Source organism: Idiotropiscis lumnitzeri, chromosome 5 (genome assembly GCF_059441095.1).
Source record: "Idiotropiscis lumnitzeri isolate Australia: NSW breed Sydney's pygmy pipehorse chromosome 5, RoL_Ilum_1.0, whole genome shotgun sequence".
In the NCBI taxonomy this organism is placed as follows: domain Eukaryota; kingdom Metazoa; phylum Chordata; class Actinopteri; order Syngnathiformes; family Syngnathidae; genus Idiotropiscis; species Idiotropiscis lumnitzeri.
The window spans coordinates 27,013,454-27,037,082 of record NC_142395.1 but is presented as its reverse complement, the minus strand read 5'-3'; the positions used below and the strand labels follow the sequence as shown (position 1 = coordinate 27,037,082).

The 23,629-nt window shown below is 42.4% G+C and overlaps 1 protein-coding gene across 3 annotated transcripts in view; it reads right to left on the bottom strand.

The window, feature by feature from the left end:
* The window catches only part of zfhx3b (zinc finger homeobox 3b), a 151,624-nt gene that overhangs the window by 88,837 nt on the left and 39,158 nt on the right, over positions 1-23,629 (bottom strand). For 2 of the 3 annotated variants that reach the window (XM_088295762.1, XM_088295763.1), the window contains exons 2-4: positions 7,113-9,611; positions 5,807-6,386; positions 3,076-3,572 (exon numbers count right to left, since the gene is read on the bottom strand). In XM_088295762.1, the coding sequence (XP_088151888.1) occupies positions 3,076-3,572; positions 5,807-6,386; positions 7,113-9,575 (3,540 nt within the window). In that variant the 5' untranslated portion in view covers positions 9,576-9,611. The remainder of the gene's footprint in view (positions 1-3,075; positions 3,573-5,806; positions 6,387-7,112; positions 9,612-23,629) is intronic. The other variant, XM_088295764.1, reaches the window with a different exon arrangement.

Sequence of the window (23,629 nt, the reverse complement as noted above, 5' to 3'; positions counted from 1 at the left end):
GCTTAAGTCATAAGAACGATCATTTCTAGATGTGTTGTACATATTTAATCCGCCCGCAGCCCGAGCAGCGGTATGACATGTGTCTTCTCTTAAAAACTTGAGCGGAAAAAAGAGACAGAAGAAAATCTGGTTCTCTTTTTCTCTTGGGCTTGCTGCTGCAAAGAGGAAATCACACATCTCATGTAATGTCGTGCACAGTTTATCCTGTGAGACAAAAACAATCCGCCCCACCCAAAAGGTGTGATGAGGAGAGCGAGGTTGCCAGAATCTGGTTTAATCCAAGACGGTCATTCGAAGGTGGGCGAGTGTACGTCCGGCAGAAAGTTCCACATGGATCTTATCCTTGCTCATTTCTTCAAACATTTTAAGGCGCATGTGAGGCAGGGGGACTTTCCTGTTTTTACTTCCTCGTCCCCTGGACCCTCTTTGATGAGTTGGAACCGGTCTCTCGCCTTCCCCTTTAACCAAACCATGAACATTGATTTCTCTCTCTCTCATGTTGTTTCAGTAGAAAGGCCTCCGAGACATGAGCGCTGCGTACGTACGATGCCGGTGGTTGCAATAAAGTATTCATAAAGCTAAATTATTTTATGGACAGTCTTTTTGAGGGGCTTCTCAGACCACTTTAAATTGAGCTTTTAATGTGATTGGACAGCATATTTGCTCACATGCCTTTTAATCTGCGCTTGTTAAAATATACCGTCAAATAAAGCGATGGAAAAATGTGCTCTAATGGAAACTTATTTTGGAGTGGACATTAAATGATATTAAAGTGTGTCTGGAAAAAAAAATTATATCTATATATATATATATATATATATATATATATATATCTATATCTATATCTATATCTATATCTATATATATATATATATATATATATATATATATATATATATATATATATATATATATATATATATATATATTAGTGCTGCCAAGGGATTACATTTTTTAAACTAATTAATCACAAAAAAATTCTGTAATTAATTGCTATTAATCGCATATTTCAACTATTATTTTTTTGTGAAGCTTTTAACGGGCATTTATTTAAATAATATCTTGCAATTGATGTAAAAATCACCAAATATGGAGTGTATTTTCAATCAAAGACTTATCTAATAGCTTCCTTTGATCCTTGAATACGATATGGAGCCATCGTTGCAAGGATTTTTCTCAAAATTTATACAGCACGAGCAGGGTGTTTTGTTTTGAAATGATGTGCAAAATATGTACAGCTAATATGTTTGAATTTGGCTTTGCAAGATATGTAAATGAATTTTTAAAGTAAAAAAAAACAAAACACAGTTATCTGAGTTAAAATATTTTATTCCGTGAATTTTTTTTTTGCCGATTAAGCTTAAGTTAATGCTTTAATTTTGACATCCTTAATATATATATATATATATGTATATATATATATATATATATATTAGAGTTGTGTGTTTGCGTGCGGGTGTGTCTAAGATTATATTGCAGTGTATGTAATGACTTCCAGAGAGGATGTGTTATTTGTGCTTGTCTGTGATTTGTTGCGTGTACTTATTCTACGTGTGTGTATGTGCCAGTTTGGGTTAAGTGTGGAGTGGTCAAACCGCAGACTCACAGGATAGGTACCTAAGTGGAATCAGGGCTGTTAGATTTATGGCCATTTGTTCGGAGAGTGTTCATCCATTGGCTATTATGGAATGATTAGAGGAGAAGGTGAAGCTCCAAGTCCAGCAAAAATCAATACAGCTGTCGAGAACGATTCAGCCTCTCCTGCTCCGGGGAGTATTAGCACCAAACCTCTGTCTACTCGCACTTCTTCATTCATCTCCAAGTGATCCACCCCACATCTAAGACCAGCTTTATGTGCTCTGTTCCTTTTGTGGAAGCAACGTGGCCTTCATTTCATGGAGCAACCAGGAAGGTTAGCCAACAAATGACCCCTAAAATGCCTCAACAGCATTGCTGTGAGAAAAAAAAAAATTGCAATGACTGTGTTTTCAACATTGCACAAAGACCAACTCACTGGGTTTGTGCATACTAATTTCCTGGAAGAGAATCATTTTGTCTTTACGTTGTATAGTGGAACCGTAAAATGCATTTAATTTAGCCGAACGTTCTTCAAAGATTTTGGTATGAGATGTTAGCATGTCGTTAACACAATCACCAAAGTGCTGAAAAAATGACCAAACTAAGTTATAGGCTGACTGGAGCAGTTATAATACCAAATGTTTTCCAATTTAAGGAGTGTATTGTATTCTAGTTTAACAGTGAATGTGAAATTTGACCCCGACACAGATTGATTTTTTTTTAGTTCTCTCCTATTGGCAGAATAGTTCCAAAATCACCCCCCCCCAAAAAAAAAAAATATAAAAAAGGGGTTGATCAACATGCCAACAGGACGTGTTCCATTTTTTTCAAAAGGATTTCTCTCTCACCGTGACATCGGATAACATTCCCAAATTAAAAAGTTCATCGCAACAAACATCATCGAGTATTTTGTCTCCAAGTTCACTCACTTATGAGCTTCAGAATTCAGTGAATTCGTTGATATTCATCTATGCAACTAACAACCGAAGGCTCACACCACAACGAGGGACACGGAAGAAAGTGACTGGACAACCACGGTAAAAATTAGAAAGTGACGCTTCGCCGAGACCCTCGTGAGCCACCAACAACATAAGGTAACATCATAAAAATAATATTTAACTTACCATATTTTCCGGACTATAAGCCGCTACTTTTTTCTTAGATTTTGAACCATGCAGCTAATAAAACAATGCAGCTTTTCTGTGGATTTTTTTTTTCACCAGTAGGGGCGCTCCATAGTTCAGCAAATACGCTAAATAAATCTTGATTTTTTTTTTCTTGGGTCTGTTCTGTTTTAATTAGCAAAGTTGTTGCCGTCTAAAAAGGCACTGTTTTAACAATCGGTTTCTCTACCTTTACGATTGATTTTTTTTTTTTTTTGGATTATTTTTTTTTTAAAGAGCTGCTGCGGCATACATGCAAGTGCGCATTATAGTCCAGAAATGACGGTACTTCATAAAAAATTGGGCTGATCTAAACAATTAGCAGACCACTGACCTTGTAAAGTTTGAGGCTGGCCTCGTGTCGGGAATTGACCGTGTGCATCCTCAACTTCTCCAAGCTGTTGGTGTAGTAGTCGCAAGCGTTGCACTTCAGGTGCACCGGATTGCCAATGGCCACACATTTCAGTCGCCACTCGTTGCCTTTGCCGCCCTCCTTAATGTGGGCGACAAGCTGGTACTTTTGAACGTGCTTGTCCGTCTTGCAGTGCAGCTGGAAATTGGCCTTGAGTTGAGTGGTGTAGTGGCACAACTTGCACTGGTGCGAGTCGCCCACCACGGCGCGCCACTCCTCCTCGGGCAGGCTGCGCTCGGCCCCCATGTGGATGCCGAGCACATCCAGGTTGTCAGTGGTGAAGCGGTTGCACACGGCGCACTGGAAGAGTTTGAGCGAGGGGTCGCTCGTTTGTGATAGACTTTCTCCCAGGGTCATCAGCTCCTCTGACACCAATTGGCCGCTGCCAAGGCGCATATCCATCGGAATCTCCCCACCTACTTGGATGTGAGAAACACAGACAGAGAAGCGGGAAATAAAGACACTTTGATCATTCGTCAGAAAACGCGACCGCATTGCATGTTTAAGAACTGAATAAGAATTTAGATCACTTAAGTACACCGTAATAAATACAATACAATACAATTTTATTCATATGGCGCATTTCTACAGCAGCAGGAGCAGAACAGCGACAGTCTCATGTTGAGTCGAAAGCTAAAGAATCAAAACGTATCTTGAAACGGGTTTTAAAAATGGACAGAGAGGGGGCGGGGCTTGCCAAACATTCAATGGGAGCCCATTCCATAGGGAAGGACTGGCAACAGAAAAGGCACGATCCCCCCCCCCCGTGGGTTAAAAAGTGGGTTCAACTCGTGATGGGGAAATGAAGCTTCAAATTTCCTCGATGGTTTTAATAAAGGGTTTAGAAAATCGGCAAGTCAGTGTGCTTTCAGCCCAATGTTGAACAGAAAGTGCCATCTAGAGGAGGCCAAAAATACTACAACTGCTTCATGAAGCAGATTTGAAGCTTCATTTACCCATCACTCGGTTCAACCTTGCAGTAACTTTTCAAATTTAATGAACTTATAAAATGTACTCAAAATCTAAAAAAACTAAAAAAAAAAAAAAACTTTCTCAAGTAAATATCACTCCCCATTTTTTACAGTGTTGTTCACTAACCCATACACCCTTTCCAAGAAACAACTTTTGAAGCTCACCTCATGAAATTACATTTCACCTTTTTGGGCATGATCACTACCATGTTGGTGTTAAAAACAAAACACTTGTGGGGCGTACACGGGCCTTATTTTATTCATACATCTCCCATGCCACCTATTCTCTAAATAACTTTTTTGTCGTGAAAATAAAAAGTCAATTCAAAATTCAAGCACTTTCAGTAAAGAACATAAATACTTAAGCAATCTAAGGCACCCGTGGGAATACAACAAAGTCAAAAAGGTATCCGATAGAACTCCCCGCCCCCTGTGCCCGCACCCCCCTCCCCCCATTCCCCTTTTTGTTGTTTGTTTAAAGCTGCGTTCCCCAAATCAATGCTCTGCTAAGCACATGTGTAATTGTTCTCCAAAAACTCATGTCAGGCCTTCCTCTTCCCACGCATCATCATGATTCCTCCTTGTACGACATCATTTAAGCGTCGGGAATATGGACGATCAGACTGTTCCACCTCCCACAAAACCCTTACTGCATGTGTTTGTACGATAGAGTCCTATGATTCTTTTTATGCATGTGCTGGGGGGGGCAGGCGGGGGCAAAACATCTCCTATTGTGTGACCAAGGATGACACAACTGACATTTATGAACCTAGCGTGTGTCATCATTGCCTCCCTAGTAACATGCTTATTAGAACGCACCTCACAGGAAAATGAAGCAGATGGTGAAGAGGGGGAAAAAAACATGAGTCACAGCAATCAATTCCTGTTTGTGTCTTTGAACTGGCAACCGTTAGAGACAAGTCTGCACAAACTGCGGGGTTGTAACGGGCACGGCAAACATGCTGCCGCGGTGCTTAATCGCCCATGGTGAGCCCTCTAACCTTTCTTCTTTGACCGTGATAAAATACGGACATAAGTACACTTACAAAGCTTTAAAAATAAATAAATAAATAAATAAATAAATTAGAAATGAGGAAATCCGATGGTGAGTTTCAGCAGCAGTTGGGGAATAATGACATTAAAACGCCTGACACGAGCTGACTCCAGGGGGGGAAAGTCTTGGAGAGGAAAATTTGCCCCCCCTAATTAACCTTTTTGCTCACGGGAAAATTGGGTATCACAAAGTAAACTGCAGTCGTAAATGCATCGAAATAGAGTCACTTAAGAGTGAAAAGGAAAACAAATAGTATTTCAAAGCCATGACCCTCTCCCCAATAATAAGTCTTTTTATTTTCTTTTTTTTAGAAGTAAAAAAAATGCATATATATATATATATATATATATATATATTGTAATTTATTTATTTTTTTATTCTTTAGCTTTCGACTCCACCTGAGACTGTCACCGTTCTGCTGTTCTTCTGGTATCTATTGTTTATGTGCTTTAATTAGTGTTCTAATTTCCCGCTAATTTATATTACTCCATATGCAAAGTGCTTTGTCACAGTTCCAGCTTTTGTGAAATGCGCGATATCAATAAAGTTATATTTTATTGTATTTTATAGATGTAAAAGGAGATGCTAATCACGTAAAAGACTGGATTTCATTCGAGAACAAACTCACCCAGTGCAGGAGTCAAGGCAGCCATGCTGGGATCTAAAGTAAAGCCCCCCATCAGGAACTGGGCCTCAGGTCCTGTTGGGTCGATCTTGAGGCCTGGTGGTAGGCTCATGTTCTGTGTCAGGTAATACTGGTAGAGCTCAGCCTCGGAGGGCGAGGGCATAGCTCCCAGCGCCAGTCGGCCGTGTTGCATCTGAGTCACGTTCTGCTGGAGGAGCATCATGTTGTGCATGTGCTTCTCGCTCGTCATGTGGATACGGAGGTTCCGCGCCACGTTGGTTTCGTAGTCGCATACCTCGCAGCGCCAAGTAGGTTTGCTTTTTGGCTTGGTCGGTGAGGGGGCCCCGCACGGTCCACTTACATGGGCGGAGGACTGTGTGGGGTGGTGGTGGGCAGGGTGGTGGCTACTGGCCTGGGTCACGGAGGGCACGGCCACCACGCCTCCCGGGCCGTGACCGAACACCTGCTCCTGTGCGGACCCAATAGAACCTCCGTTCTGCAGTGTCTGCATGTTGTTTAGGTGTTTATCCGACTGCATGTGGATGCTTAGGTTCCCCTTAGTGGTCGTTGAGTAGTTACACACCTGGAGAAGCAATCACAAAACAATCAATTCAAGCAAGTACAGTGGTGCCCTGACATCCGAGTTTAATTTGTTCTGAGACCATGACCTTAAGTCAAAACGCTTGCGTTTCAAGTCATATTTCTCTATTGAAATGAATGAAAATGCCATTAATGCGTTCGAGCATCCATCAAAACAATAAAAATTGGTGTGATGGCCATTTTAAGAAGGAAATAAAGCAATCAATAAATTTGTACTTCATAACTCAACTCCTCTCTCATCTCAATCATCAGTACGGCACTAATATTTGTTGTTCTTCAGAAGATAAATGATTTCTGAGTGCAGACATATTGTCCGTGTGCATGTTGCTGCACCAATTGTTTTCCATCTGTTGCTTAAAAGGTTAAAGGATCACAAAACTCATGCTAATTAGTGTTAGCATTGAGCTAGCAGACTGAAAGGCGATGGTATGATTGTTTTAAATACAGAAAGCAAAATCCTATTTATTTTATGTATATTTTCCAAGTTGCTACTTTTTTTTTTTTAAATATGAGTTGAGTCAACTGCCGTCATTTTTCAAATTCCAAAGTCAAAGCAACAAAATCATCAGAATGATGGAAAAACTCGTAAGTCAGGTCACTTGTATCTCTAGGCACCACTTTAGTAAAAAGTTTTAACTTCATCGCAGGCCCCAAAAATAGGCCAAAACACCTCAAACACTTTCTTGAAAAAGTTCAATATTTTACCTACCTCACATCTGAAAGGTTTGTATCCACACGTATAGCTTTCTCCCCGCGCCAGACGAGGATGACTTTGACCGCTGCTGCAGTACACACACGAGCCTCCCGAATCTGGGTGCTTCTCTTTCATGTGAGCCTCCAACGTCTGTTGATATTTGTAATGCCAGTTGCATTTGGGACACTTGAGGGTCTTGCATGAATTCCGCGAATGCATCATGGTCATATGACCCCCCAAAGAGCGCGAGGAACCCAGAACAGTGTCACATTTGGGGCATTCCACCCCACTTCCGACGCTGCCACCGGGCCCGTGGTTCTGCGAGCAGTCATTCGCCCCGGTGACATCACAGGAACCGCCGGGTTGGGGATGAATGTGGCCATGAGATGAAGAATGCAGGTGATGATGGTGGTGGTGGTGGTGGTGCATGTGGTGTTGCTGCAGAAGGGATCCATTTTCCTCCTCTTCCTCAGCCGGGCAATCATTTGGTTCTGGAGCTGTGGCACTATCTCGATTGGCACTTTCATCAGCAGCAGCGTTGGAGGACAGAGGTGAGGAAGAAGTGCCGGCGGTGTCCTCCTCACTCTTTCTGACATTGGCTGCCGCCATCGCCATGGGAACGGTAGTTCCCTGGCAGTTAAAGCTCAGAGGGAGCTCTGAGGTTCTCCCCCCACCTTCGGTAGCTGAAACCTCCTCCTTGACAGAGGAAGAAGTGGAAGCAGGGGATTTGCTGTTTCGCGTGTAGCTGAGCGCAGGGGTGCAGGCAGAAGGCTGGAGAGTGCTACTAGGCATTAATAAAGGAGATTTGGAAATGCTTTGGTTTGAGATAGCTGGTTCCCCTGCATCACCTCCACCGCTGCTACTATTAACACCACTGGTCACTCCTGTGCCTTCTGCCTCCTCCTCATCGTCTTCCCCTAATAACGGCTCCCCTTCCTCTTCTTCTGAACCCCCCGCCTGGCTCGATAGGTGCGTTGCACCGGCCCCGTCGTTTCCCTTGTAAGCCAACTCTTTCCCAGTAGGCTCCTCTGTTCTCCCCCCGTGTAAAGACAGGGCATTGGAGTCTTTGGCAGAGCCCGGGGTTGAGGGAAGAGTGGAGGCTTTGGGAGTGCCCAGCCGTCCCAGAGACAAGACGGAGCTTAGCGGAGTTTGCTGTTGCTGGAGGCTAGAGTCAGAGTCTTTGTTCAGGAGGGTCTCGCTCCCTCCACTGCCGCTTCCAGGCTCCAAATGGACGCCACTAAATGTGCCGTAAAAGCTCTGGCCAGAGTTCATAGGAAGCAGGGGAGGCGGTGGCACAGGAGTGCTCTTGGTTTTTGGTTCCAGGAAGCTGATGAGGGGCTCTTTGTCTTTCCCGATTCCCTGGATGATAGCAGACGCGTGGTCGTCCCCCAAGAGGCGGCGTTCATCCTCGCACAGCGTCATGCGGTGGTCATGGACAGCATGGGTGGCAAAGGAACGTGCATAACCAAAGGACAGCTTGCAGAGGAAACACATGAGAATTGGCTTCCCCTTGCCGTACAGGGCCAAACCATCAAATTTGGAGAAATCCACATTGTTAGGAACATCTTTGGATACACAGGACTTCTTGGCAGACCCGTCACTGTTCAGGTAATCCTTGTTACTTTTGTGCCGCACGTCAAAGACACGAAAACTGTGCAGGACAGGACTGAGGCCCGCCATGGATGAGGTATTGGAGAAACCTTGGTCTGAGTTGCCAAACCATTTCCCGAAGGACGAGGCTATGTGGAACGTGTTGATGATCTGAGGGTAGACCGAGGATGACGTCCCAGCAGGTTCCCCGGGTTTCCCCCCACTCGTGAGAGAGTTTGTGGGAAGCAGGCCGGGAAGCATGCTCCCACCGCTTTGGATGAGCTGACTGAGGCTCTCGACGATGTAGGCTGAGCCATCCGCTTGGTAGACGATTTCGCCAGCCAAGTTCTCCACGTCGCTACTCTCCTCTTCCTCTTCCTCCTCTCCTTCCTCACTCCCACTCTCCGGCCCACCTTGCCGTTGGTTGGGCGGAGGGCGCAGAAGAGTGGACATGGCCCCTCCGCCTTGAGCCATCACTACCCCGGGAAAGGGCTGGAGACTCGAGAAACAGCTGTCAATTTCCATTTCATCCAAGTCCTCCGATTCTTCCTCTTCTTCGCAGCTCAATCTGTCGCGCTCCTCTCCCTCGCGACCCTCTCTCTTGGAATGCAGCGGACCGGTGGCGGGGATATCCCGGTGAGCCTGGCTCGATGTTTGTTTTGGCTGGGAGTGCAGGGACTGGAGTTCTCTCACCTCGTCATGGAGAGCACAAGGATTTGGGGGTTGAGAAGGATAAGGGGCAGGAAAAGACAGCGGGTCCAAGGAAGGGGCCTGGTTGGCGCAAGGAAGCTGCAAGCTAGGATGATCGTTCCAGGGCTGCTGCTGCTGCTGGGAGGAGCTGAGCCCATCGTCTGTCCCAGAAAACACGGGAGACTCACAGCTGTCCATGCTGATGCCTACATGAGGCGGTCATCGCATCCAGGCCTGAGAATGCACAAAAAAAACGGCAGATTAGATTGCGTTGCTTCGGTAACGATGGAAAGGAGCAAGAGTGAGTCAGTCTTTGAGAAAATTCTTAAAAAGGGACACAGCAAATAAAATGCATCCTAGAAAAAAAAAAAACGTGTGTTCATTACGCAAAATTAGGCACCGAAACAATCGAAGGATTCATCTTCCTGTCAAATCTTTTATCTTCACATCCTAAACAACATTCGTAATCTTATATGCCGCAAAATCCGACATCTATTTTTAATTAACTCGCAGTCAGAAAAAGGAGAAACGGCGCAAGTGTAATGGATCAAACAGATGTGAGATAATTAGACATCGAGACGCAATCCCATCAGTACTTTGAACATTTAAATAACCTGCAGAAAAGTGAAAACCCTGGCAACAAATTCAAATTCTTAACTCCATCACCATTTACACTTCAAAATGGAAATATTGAGACGCGTATTAACGATAGCAGCCAAAAAAACGTCAGACGTCAGCGCGGCGGTGTTATGATCTTGCTTCCACAGTTCGGCCTCCTGACTAAACAATAAAACCATCCTCCACCCTTGAAAAAAATAAATGCTCGCTGAGCTTTTGGGATCTGGCTATTCTCTGAGACCCAGAGAGGCCCGACGCGGCAGAGCGCAAAATAGATAAAATGATAAGTCCAGATACTGCTGAGCTAATACTTTTTATTAAAGGATGCAGCCAGCATTGATTAAAGGGGGCAATCGGGCTAAAACCAATAACTCTGTGCTGCCCTTTGACCCCCCTGTGCTGCATATTACATGAGCAAAGTTTCCCAGCACCAAGCCCCCCCCCCTCCCCCGCCGGCTGATTAGCACATTCATTGCTTGCGCTTGATTTATTTACTTATTTACTTATGGATGCAAATTTTAGCCGCCGAGTCTACCCCCCCCCACACACACACACACTCACACCATATAAAGCTGAGGGAGACGAGAGATTGATAATGTCTGTCTCACTTTTCATGAATGTCTGATGAGGCTCTCACCCACACAACATACCTGAAACCTCAAACACACTCATTCGCAAAAAAAAAAAATAATTAAAAAATCATATTCACTTGCAGCAAAAACACGGAATATTAAAAAGGCAAATACATATCACCGAGTAATAAAATAAATAACTTAAAGCAATACAGTATGCACATAGAACACACTTTTTTTTGGGAATGTCAACTTCATTATTATTTTTGCTTACACTCAAAAGAAGTTAAATAAAAAAAACACACTGTCAGGCTTTTTTAGCCCGACTTGCTTAATGTGGCAAAATATGATTTTGGGATATCTGCTTTATTGAATGTGGTAACTACTGGTCGGCATTTATTATGCAATGGATTAATAGGCAGCTACGGGCTTCGCACGCAGTCAAACTAATGGGAAAAGGGAATTCAGAGAAGCGCTGAAAAATATCTGCATGTCTAGACAGTAACTCTTCTTGAGATTACACATTCATGAATTAAATGACCACTTTGGAATACACACGATCGCCATCTAGAGGATTGAACGCAACATTATCCGCAACATACGGCGCTATTTCCCGCTACATTTCTACGTCTTCCATGAGATGACCGTTATTGATCAGCCACGGCTGTTGGTCGGACTTTATCACTTTCTTTCCATATTCTTTTTTAAAATTTTTTTTTTAGAATGCTTAAAACCAGTGGCGGGCCGTGCATTTCACAGTGAAGTCGTACTTGAATAAATCCCGCTCATGTTGCCATCATTTATGACACTCCAGCTGGAGCTGCTCTAGCTTCTCTTGAAAGGTCCGTCTTGAAAATGGCCTCGCAAGTGTATCTGCAATTAAATCCACAATTTTCCTATCTTCGGCCATTGTGGTTTAAAAAAGCAAGAATATATTTTAGATTTTCGAACGGTCACCAGTTACGACTGTCGGTTATGTGTTGAATCCGCATCGCGCTGCTCGCTCACGAGTGAGTAGCCAATCACAAGACGCGTTCATCACTTTCAGCGTAAGGCCAGTGAGAAGGCCTTACTGTCATAAACTCGTGATCTGATTGGCTATCGCAACTGTCAAATCCCCTCATTAACACAGAACAGACGCACGAGTCAATCTGAAGGCCTTCGACGAATAGTGCGGGCCACTGGTATTATGAAATCTGCCTGGCAACACGAGCCAGCTGAAGTCTGATTGGATGAAAATTCTAACCTAAAAATTCAACACTAGGATATAAAATGACAATGTGGAGAATATGATCATGATTTCTTGATTTTGTTAGCCCAGCAGTGACGGCCCGCCACTGCTTAAAACTGCTCATCTAAACGCCAAAACGTCAGAGCACCACCGGTCACGATGGACAAAATCCGTCAATGGGGACATGGCTATCGACTTCCAAGGGCTCCCTGATGAGTCGGAATCAAGTGGCTATCGTTGTTGCATTTACCGTCTACAGTATAGCCATCATTCCCGCTGCAGTGTAAGCAACCTGAATCAAGAAGAAGCCTACAAGGGTGACACTTGTTCAGTGCGACAGATACGCACCGCTATGGTTGCGTCCGCTGCTTACAGAAAACAGAATTGGCCTTTAAAATCAAGATGGTGTAATTCAATAAAGCGCAGTGGTTACTGATGAGCTACGGGATTGTCTGGAGACAGTAAGTCGCAGATGGGCCCGCTGATAGAATGCTCGTCTCTGAGACTGTGCCTGGCTCGGTGACACCTGTTTAGGAGAGGGAAAAGCTTTAATCTCAAGGAGGCACCAAACAAGTCTGAGAGACAAACAGGAAGTGGAAGAGGCCGGCCGGCGTCTACGTGCGCTGACTGTGTTAAGAAGCACGACTAAAAAGTGGCTTTTTAGGTGATGTCACCATTGCTTCTGCACTCATGTTGAACTGAACAGAACCCAAACAAGTTTTGAGCTCACAATGAGAGATAATAGGGAAAAAAATTCCTCGGCCGATATCAGGGTCTGTTTTAGCGCACAATCTTGTTTCCGCCTGCCTTCAAAGCTTCATTGTATATAAGTCCCCCTTCTCTTCCTTAAAAGTCAGACTTCACTTCTTTCCAATATGCTAACAAACATGATGGAGTCAAGCTAGAGAAGAAGAACAAGATTTGTGCTGATACTCTTCATCTGCACTCCCCCCAAAAAAGATCTGATACTACGACATGGATACTACTTCGCTTTCAGATTTTCTAACACCGACCTAACCGGTTGAACTAAAAGACAGTGTGGGATCGCTCGATCCGCCGATTTGGCGCAGTTCCAGGATTGGCGCTCGGCAATCTTTTTGCACCATGGACCAGCCTCACATAAAGACACAAACTCAAAGATCGTTGGAACTGCTGTGTAGCGAGACCGAGATGTCCACCCGACCCGCCGCCTTGTCGACAGCCACTCAGTGCGGTTGTAATATAACGCGATGCGCACCGACGCACCACTTACAGTATGAGCACTCCTGTTTATAACTGAAATGCTTTTCCTTACAAGCTGAAATAAAGTGAAATATGTGGTAAGGCTGTTTGAAAACATGCATTTGGATGATAAAATTACATTAATAACCCTCTACCAAGTGTTATTTTTGAGTGCAACTTGTGTCATGTTCAAGCAGAGTGTTTCTGAACAATCCATTTTTATCCAAATTGCAAGACATAATTGCATTATCAAACAACCGTATTTGATATCAGTGATTTCTCAAATAAAAGTACTTGAAAGAAAAGTCATCGGTGCATCCCTCCCGCCATCAATGCCAAATGTGCATTTTTGTCCCTGTTGAATGTTGTGTTCCTGCGTCTGTGAGCTTGGCCAGACACCGCAGGGTAAAGGGCGCTTATTGGAAAATCAATGGCGTGAACGCTAAGCAAGTTCCAGGAAGATGTGGGAAGGAAGGGTTCTTATTGATAAAGCAGGGGAAGGCCTTTTGATGTTGCACGAGGGACATGCTCATTGATGGGGGGAACCATTGTACTCCTCGGGCGAATCGGAGCTGGGCTTTATCGGCTAAGTTAGTTCCAATGAATGGCTTTTAAAAACATCGGAGTGTTGTGCTATTTAACATAAGTCAAAAGGTCATACTTGACGTAGCTGAGTGAATAGTGGAATTGCACCTTTTTCTGTTCGGGACATTTCCTCTTTCATTTAACGGATTTTTCAGGACTATAAGGCGCACATGCATATAAGCCTACCGCTGCCCCCTAAATAAATAAATAAATAAATAAATACGATAAAATATGAATAAAAAATTAATTAATTAATTAATTAAATAAATTAAATTCAAACTAAAGATATACAAGCCGCACCAGGCTATAGGCCGCAGTTTTCTATCATGAAAAAAATTGTGTACTGCATGTACAGAACGATTTTGTACTGTGAATGTACATAAAGGTACATAAACAGATTCTTAAAACGGCAACTACTTTATTAATTAAAACAGAACAGACCCGAGAAAAAAATAAAAATAAATAATCAAGATTTATTTAGCGTATTTTCTGAACTATAGAGCGCCCCCTACTGGTGAAAGACAAATCCACAGAAAAGCTGCATGGTTCAAAGATCTCAGAAAAAAGTAGCAGTTTATAATCCTGAAAATACTGTACTTTAATAGTATATCCATGACACCAACAGTTTTAATTATGGTCTTCACAATTTGTTTTTTTATGCGACTGAAAAATTGACGACACACTCGTTTTAGAGTACCTTATGCACATTATGCAACAATGCGCATGTTCCAGTTATGACACTCAGCGGGCACATTTAGGTACACCTACACATTTAATAAGATCCAGTACAATAACATAAAGATCACATAGGGGAGAGCTGCACAATCTAACGCAGGTAAATTTCACCAGGATGACAGCAATTCTACAAAAACCGGAGCAGAATCCGTCTAAAGGTAATACTTTATTTGTGGCCCTGAGACATTTTGTACTCAAAGAACTAAAATATTCTATGATTATCCCGTCAGACAGCAACGCAAGTGTATTTAATGTTGTGGCCAGTGATTGAACAGTAATTGACATAACAGCAGGCCGTTTTTATAAACCCATTCAAGGTACGCAGTCTTGGTGCTCCGGTTGATTTAATTGTACAGATTTACCCCCGTGAAACTGTCAATTAACCGCATGTAGATACAGCAGAGCATTGTTGTTTATTGCAGCTGCAATTATTTGCTCAAGCATTTTGCTCATGCAGGCATAAAGGTACTTCAGCATTGTTCAGACTGCAGGAGGCAAAAAGTCACCTGAGGTCGATGGCACTCAGCCTGTAAACAGGGCTTCCCGTAAAATCAATGATCCTCAGTCGGAGATATCAGTGTGGGGGGTTGGAGGGGGGGGGGGGGGCAGAAATAGCCATGGTGGTGTTGAGTCTGAGGGAAGAACAGCTCTGGGTGTTTACACGAGAGTGTGGAGAGGAGTGAGGGGGGGGGGGGGGGGTAGTGGGCGCTCATTGGCACCTCCGAATATTTAGAAGAGATAGCTGAAGTGAGATCAAGTGAGCTTCCGTCAAGCTCAGGTTGCTATGGAGACTTCCCATATTAAATTATGGACAGTGGAACATCATTTTTTTTTTATGCTTCATCCCTTTACAGAAATTCTGAAACGGAATCGTATGAAATCCAAAGTAATATTTCCCACAGAAAATAATGTAAACCGATTTATCCGTTCAAGATGGACAAAAATCTTAAAAAAAAAAAACATTTCATAGAGAATAAGTACAGTTTTAGATACAATTATACATAATGACTAAGGAGGTGGATAATTCTCGATTTTTTTTTTTTTTTTCTCTTGGGTCTGTTCTGTTTTAATGAGCAAAGTTGTTACTGTGTTAAAAGACTTTGTTTTAACAATCGGTTTTTTTTTCCAACATAGAAAACTTCGGCTTATAACCTCGTGCGGTTTGTATATCATTTATTTTTTATTTAATTTTTTTAATTAATTAATTAATTTATTTCTTTTCTTTAAAAAAGTGTTGTTGTGGCTTATATGCATGTGCCCCTTATAGTCCAGAAAATACGATAAATACGGGTTTGGATCCAGGATTTATTGTTTTGCTTTATTTTCTTTTCTTATTTTCTGGGTGAATTTCTTATTGAGTCATGGTAAAAATACCAACGATAACATTCAAGCAAAAGCATAACGTTGTACAATTCGGTGCTGGTCCAAAGTATTCACATTTGGCCTCGGCTGAATGTCATTGTAGTTAATTAAAGAATCATTTGCCATCACATTTAGTCCACCTAACACGAGATTCATCCTAATTCCAGTAATACGATGTTAGTCTGAACCATCTGATTGGGACCTGATCACAACGCAAAACAACTTCCAGCGACCTTAAGGAGTCATTTCCAGTGGAGTCGGTTTCTCCTGTTTCTTTTGGTGCGATCGAAGCGGCGTGCTGGTGTAATTAGAAGTAGTTAATTAACTGTGGGTTAATTACTGGGTTGTGCAGCGTGCAAGCGAGAGACTTTGCGGGTGGCAAAGCAAAAGGAATCGGTATACACACAGCGAGAAGCCCTACAATTAGCCAGCAGCGCAAAGGGGGGGTTTGGTTCGCTTCTATCATTTCACTCAACGAGCAGACAGCGAGAACAGACAAAGAACATTACATTAATGTTGCATGCATTTACAGTAAATACTTGCTATTGTTGAATATTTTAACAATTACTGCGAAGGTCAAGTCAGCAACTGGATGCATCATTTAGTTTTCCAAATTGAAAACAAAGATCCCGTTGTGTACATGTTTGGTTATTTGCTACATGGTGTAAGAAGGCAGATGACAAAAATGGAGACAAAATAGTGTGACTTGAAAAAAAATAAATAAAAAATGATCAGATTAGTAAGATAGACATCACAATTTGAGCCTAACAGATCCGGATTGAAGGATTTGCTCCAGTCTAACATGAAGCCTCTCATCAATTAGCATGCACTGCTGACTTTCCCATCATTCGGAATGCACAAACTCTGAGAAGACACTCGCGACTTTGTACACTGCTCTGCCACGCTGGCACCACTCCAGCCGAGCACCAAACATGATGCATCTTGGGAGAATTACGACATGGACAATATTCACCAAGACGGCGAGAAAAGTGAGGGAGTGAAAATGGACACTTACAAGAGGACTTGAAAATGAGGGAAGAAATGAGCCAGAAGGTCAGAGATGAAGGGGGAAGTAGCTGATCATAGTGTGCGAGCCCCGGGTCTATCATTTCTACTAATTATAAAATCCGCTCCTATTTATATCTGCTGGAAGCAAACATTCTCTCATGAGAGGAAATAATGCTAAAAGCTTTAAAAGCTTCTGTTTGCACTCACTTCATTTCATTTTCACCACAGAAACAGCATGAGGGTGGCAGTGAGGGTGAACCCAAGGTCAATGAAGCGCACATCAGCATTCACGGAAAATCATCACCAAGGCGCGAGTAAAAAATACAAAGTACCAAAATTACACATTTATAAACGCCGAGAGAGAGAGAGCTGCCGCCTGAAAAGCAGAGAGAGGGCCACACGCACAAACATGCACACGCCGACCGGCACGGTGGTCGTTAAGGAAACCACAAACACAGTTGTTAAAATGATCAATATCCTTGAAATATTAAACCATAAGAAGCCACACTATTGATTAGCAGACCAATAATAAAATGCTTTACTTATGACTATTGTAGGAGTTTTGGTAAATGTTCACAATATCATCACATGGATGCACAAACACTCACATTAGGACAAGAACGGTATTTTTTTTCCCTGTTTCAGACGGATGTCCATATTAGAGTTGATGATGATCTAAAATTCACAATATGCTATCAACTGAAGCCTGTTATGGTAATGACATAGTAATAAGAACATACGTGTAAAATTTACAATGGACGCATTTCTGAATGGGTCATACTAGCGATGGGGAAATGAAGCTTCAAATTTGCTTCATGAACCAGCTTCTGTTTTTTGGAGTCCTCTAGATGACGTTGTTGGTTTAAATAAAAGGTTTAAAAAATGGCAATTCAGCCCAATGTTGAACAGAGAATGCCACCGAGAGGAGTCCAAAAATACAACAACTGGTTCATGAAGCAGGTTTGAAGCTTCATTTACCCATCAACAGATTATACGATATAATCGCTTAGGAACGCTAAATTGATGATGGGGAGTAGTTAAAAAAAATATATAAAAATCAGCAATAATAAATTCATTCATTCTCTGAAATGTCGCGGAAAAACGACAAACAAATCTAATATTGAGAACATTTATTGTATCCTACAGATCTCCAAAGTCTAAATAAAAATAGTTTTAAATAACAGAGTTGTTCTTAAAAATATGTATTATACTAAATGGAGCCTTTAAGGTCAAAAGTATTTTTGCTCAACATTTGATTTTAAAGGTTCATGCTGGTTGAGTTTTTGGTCATGTAAGATTTTCTGTCTAGACTCAAACATTTACGCTGATATCTTCAAACGAATTTAAGAGCGGTGTTGAGAGTTGCTCCCCTCGCATTAATTTCTGAACGTAGCCTGCTTTAAACCAATCAGCATCTCGTGCTTGAACTGTTTCCATGTGTGCTGCCTGACGCTCTGGGCGCACCTTGGGGAACTCTGGTGGTCCATCGATGTGTGTGCCGTGCGATTGGCTGGCAACCAGTTCAGGGTGTGCCCGAAGACATGCTGGAATAGGCTCCAGCACACCCGCGACCCTTGTGAGGAGAAGCAGTACAAATAATGGATGTATAGAATAGAATGGACGCAAATATTTACATCACGTACTGTATGTTAATTGAGAGGCCGATGTTTATCGTGTTTGTGTATGCGAATGGACAGACTGATGTTTGCCTAAGGCATCAAAGCACTTGTTACTCTGAATATTTATTGAAAAAATCAGGAGAACACAGCAAAAGCATAAAAGGGAAAAACCCAGGCTATGGTCCTACACAGATCATGCCTGCACAGATAACATGTCTATAATCCTACGCCTCCGTGTGTAATCTGCAAAACAAATACCTTAGTAATGACCCGGCCCCGCACCTGGTAAAACACTGTGTTCACTGGCACTTTGAATAAGACAAACAAAACATTCTCAAGGGGACACCATTCATGAGAAAAAGCCTTTGTTACACAAGGCGCCCATGTATTGATTCAAAGCAACTTCTGGATGTCGGTCCAAAGTGTCACCGCCATGAGCTTTTAGCCAGGCCTTCACTTTTTTAAGGTTCCCACTCAGCGGTGTGATGATCCCATTTAGGAGGCATGTGAAGACCAAATGAGCGAAAAAAAAAAAAGCAGTCGAATGTGGTTGGAAGCTGTCTAGGGTGGGAGCAGAGATGCGGAAAGTTGCACAGTGTTTAAGTGCGGAAAAGGCTCAATTACTATCTTTTTCGTTACGCGCTGATACTGAGAGGTGGTGAAGACTCATGCACAAATGTCAAACACACCTAGAATATACGCCAGGGATTAGAGGGTGTCCTAGCGAAAACATTCAGTGGAAATTATTTCTTTTTAGGGGGAAAAAAAAAAATGCATGAAAGTCATTGGTGAGCTAGCCTCTAATTCTAGAGTAGGATATCCTGGATAAATAATTAGAGGGCTTTTTTCTTTTTTTTTGATGATCTCGCACAGTCAAACCTTTTGCGCTCCCTGAGACATTTGTTAAAGTCATTAATGACAAAGACTTAGAAAGAAAACGCTAAAATATGTTCACCGCAAGAGGGGAAAAAAAAAAAAAAAAAAAAGGTTATTCACAAGGCTGGTCCGAAATTATTTTTCTTTGGAGCAAGAGCTCTTATCATAATAGCGACTTTAATGGACATGATGCGGAATGCATGGTTATTTTCATAGCACAGCGTCATACGTCTCCAGTTAGCGCTCACACGTCAACCCTGTAATTAGTTGTCCGATCATAGTATTACATTCATTTCAACGCATATTGCGCTCATTCCTGCTCAAGAAAAATACACTTAGCGTTTACAGTTTGTGAGATTCTATTACAGACCGCTTGAAAGCGGTACATTTGCATGCATTTTACATGCCGGCTTGGATGGAAAATCTTTACGTGACGAATTATGAACTGATGTTGAGCAACTCTCACAAAGAGGGGCTTCGAAAGTAAAGCAGGCAAAATTGAGGTTCCTCCTTGGTAGAGCAGTGACAACTGAAGGAAGGAGTGGATTGGAATTTCTTTTTTTTTTTACAGTAAATCTATAAAAGGCGGCCCAGAGGGGTACCGCTGAAAGATACGTCACCGACTGTGTGACGAATACCAGACGACATTGGTTCGCAATGTTCTTAAAAGCCCGGAGTGAACAAAACTACGAGTTTGTCGTCAGATGAAAAGATGACTTGAAGACAACAAGCCCGTTTGCCTGTTAGTCAGTTTAAGTGTTCATGGGCACTAAATCTAAATTCTGTTCCGAGTCGGAGACCTCCAGGGAGACCTTGTCTAACTTGAGAGAGGGCTGCTGCCACATGACTGCGACTGAAACCAACTAACCCGATTCTGAAATTGAAATGAAAACAATGAAGCTCAGGGTTGGGTAACTTAAATGATGGAGAGGGCGACCATTTTTTTTTTTCTTATTACTGGAAAGACATGATTTTCTTGATCTAATTAGCTCTTGGCGCTGCTGTGACGTGGCCTCCCATCCACTCTCACCAAAGACACAGTGGGATCACTTTGTTCGTCATATAGTGGCGAATACCTTTATTACAACTAAAAACGGATGAGGTACAAAAACATTTTTATAATTTTCAAAAATGAATCGAGTGCGGGTATGGGCTGCGCGCGGCACGGGGCTGCAGCTGCCCATCCCTGTTCAAGCTATTCTGAATCATGTCGATGAAGGTGTGTATGCGTGTGCCAGTGTGAGACCGAGAGAGAGATAGAGAGAGAGAGAGAGAGAGAGAGAAAATGAGAGAGATCGACAGAGAGAGAAAGATTGACAGAGAGAAACAAAGAGAGAGAAATTAAGAGAGAAAGAGAGAGAGAGAGAGAGAGAGAGAGAGATTGACAGAGAGACAGAGAGAGAGAGAGGATGCGAGAGATCGACAGAGAGAGAGAGAGTGCAAGAGAGAGAGAGACAAAGAGAGAGAGAGAGAAAGATTGACAGAGAGAGACAGAGAGAGAGAGAAATTAAGAGAGAAAGAGAGAGAGCGAGAGAGAGAGAGAGAGAGAGAGATCGACAGAAAGAGAGAGAGAGAGAGAGAGAGAATGAGAGAGATCGACAGAGAGAAAAAGATTGACAGAGAGAAACAAAGAGAGAGAGAAATTAAGAGAGAAAGAGAGCGAGAGAGAGAGAGAGAGACTGACAGAGAGACAGAGAGAGAGGATGCAAGAGATAGACAGAGAGAGAGAGTGTGAGAGAGAGAGACAGAGAGAGAGAGAGAGAGAAAGATTGACAGAGAGAGACAGAGAGAGAGAGACATTAAGAGAGAAATTAAGAGAGAAAGAAAGAGAGCGAGAGAGAGAGAGAGAGGATGAGAGAGAGGATGAGAGAGATCGACAGAGAGAGAGAGAGACAGAGAGAGAGAGAGAGAGAGAAAGATTGACAGAGAGAGAGAGAAATTAAGAGAGAGAGAGAGAAAGAGTGAGAGAGAAAGAAAGAGAGAGAGAGAGAGAGAGAGAGAGAGAGAGAGAGAGGCTCTGGTGGCACACATCCCTCAACTGTGACAATTGGCCAAAAGGTCAGAGTGAAAGCAGCTGGACAGTCGAGCACAACACACGAATGTCAAAATGCAAATTCTCAGAAGGAGTATATGGTAAAGCCCAATTTGATCAAAGCAAAGGAATGATAGGAATGAGCTAAACGAGAGCAGGAGAAAAGCAGAAGCCAATGTAATATTTTCAGAGCGTATGAATAAATTCTTAATATTCCTCACCCTCCCTCCCTCTTCCTGCTCTGAATGTTGTGACAGCCTCAGTGGTGTGAAGCTATATTTGAGAAAGCGCAGCCCCCCTTGTCCCTCATCTGCACAGACACATGCACACACTGCTGCCCTTGTTCATTTGCCTTAATGAAATGGCCACATGCCTCCTGTCATCCCAGTGCTGCATGCACACTGAAGCACCTGGTAGATATAAATCAGGACGACCGCGCTGTATTTGGGAAGTGAGGCATTAAGCATGACAGGGGCTGTCAAAGTTCAGATAGTAACAACCGCGACATATAGCGAGAACCGCTACGGAACAGAGCCCAAAACCCAGGCCCAGACACAACCAGACGTCTTATCTGCTGCATCGCGGGCTCCGCGTGACACAGCTGCCACATCTGGGCCCCAGCTGGGCAGCCTGCTGAGCACACGGCTCGGCACAACTCAAGTTGGCCGAGGAGATCACTTTAGCAAGCCCCCCAACGGCGCACATCTTCCGGCGGTAGACTTCCGCATCCTCCAGGAAGACGTGACCCTGGATTCGCTGCCATATATTTTTGGCTTCTTATCTGTGAGCTGAATTTCTGAGTGCTGTAGCTTCTAACTCCAAGTAGGGGCGGGAAGATAAAAGTCAGTGAGTGTGTGTATTGTTGCAGCATTATATATGTATGTGTGTGGAATTTCAGTCACGTGAGTTCAGGGTCTGAAGGTCAAACTTTGCCAAGAGAGCCAACACATTCCTCGGAGGACAGGAACATATCTTAAGTGCGCGGGCATGTGTTTGAAAAGACTGTATTAAATGTGGAAATAATATCTGTATTGAACTTGAATATATATATATATATATATATATATATTAGTGCTGTAAAGCGATTACATTTTTTAACAATTATTTGCAAAAAATTCCATAATTAATTGTTTTAATAATAATAATTAATTTGTTTCTAATCTATTAGACTATTATTTTTTGCTAAATTTTTAACAGGGATTTACTTCCACCAAATATGAAGTTTATTCTAAATCAAAAGACTATTTTAATAGCTTTTGTTGATCCTTTGCAAGATATGCAAATTAAATTTTAAGAAAAATAAACTGAGTTAAAATATTTAATCTGGAATTTTGTGTATATATATATATATATATATATATATATATATATATAAAATCTGCTACATTTGGTTTCTCACTTTGGGAGTTAGTCCTGATATTGCAGTCTTAAAAGTAAAAAAAAAAAAAAAAACAGATTTCAAAACATGAGCAAATATTTTCCGGTTGTGGGCTTTCGGAGATGACGACGCTGATGACGCTGATGATGTGGGGACAATTCAAGCAGCCTTGCGTCGGCTCAACCCAACTGTAAATTAAAATGCTGATAATGAGCCGTAGGATCAAGTCAATGACAGATGCATCTTGCAGGGGAAAAAGAAACCACGTGAAGACGACCGCAGGATTACTTTTATGACACATAATATGAATTGATTCAGCCCTGTCGGGGGCGGGGGGGGAGACGCTGTGTGTCAAGGTTGTAAAAACTGCACCACGTTTTGGATAAAATATAACCCAAGTTATCTTTGCCAGAGGTATAAAAGATGCAGATTTGAATCGGAGAATGACCTGGTATTGTCTACTTTGTTGATTATCTCACTCACTCAGTCGCAAGCGCGGCACGATATAACATTATAATTTAGCCCCAGATGACAAGGGCGACCACATTAACAATTTGAACGACTTACAACACATGCGACCACACATAAATACTGGCGAATGACATCAATATAATCATTACTTACAGTACTCCTAACCTCCCGACTAAAAAAAAAAAAAAACAAACCAAAATGGAATTGTCACAGGATTATAAACCTTTCAGCACTGGCAAGTGATCCTTGGAAAATGCACATTTAATGGTCAGTTCATTGGTGATGCCAATGACAATTAAAAAGAGCGACAACGGGCAAGACAAAATGATAAAACCCAGCTTTGTCTGTTGCTCATAGCACAATGTATTGAGGATGTCCTGATCGCAGGTTTTTTTTTTTTTTTTTTTTTGCACCTCATTCTGAATCAAATTAATGCATTGACTGCCATTGACGACTAAAGACGTCAAAAATGAATTTTCTTTACTTGGCTGGTTGTGAATGAGTCAACTGCCGCTAATGAGTCTCCGTCTGACACCTCGGCAAT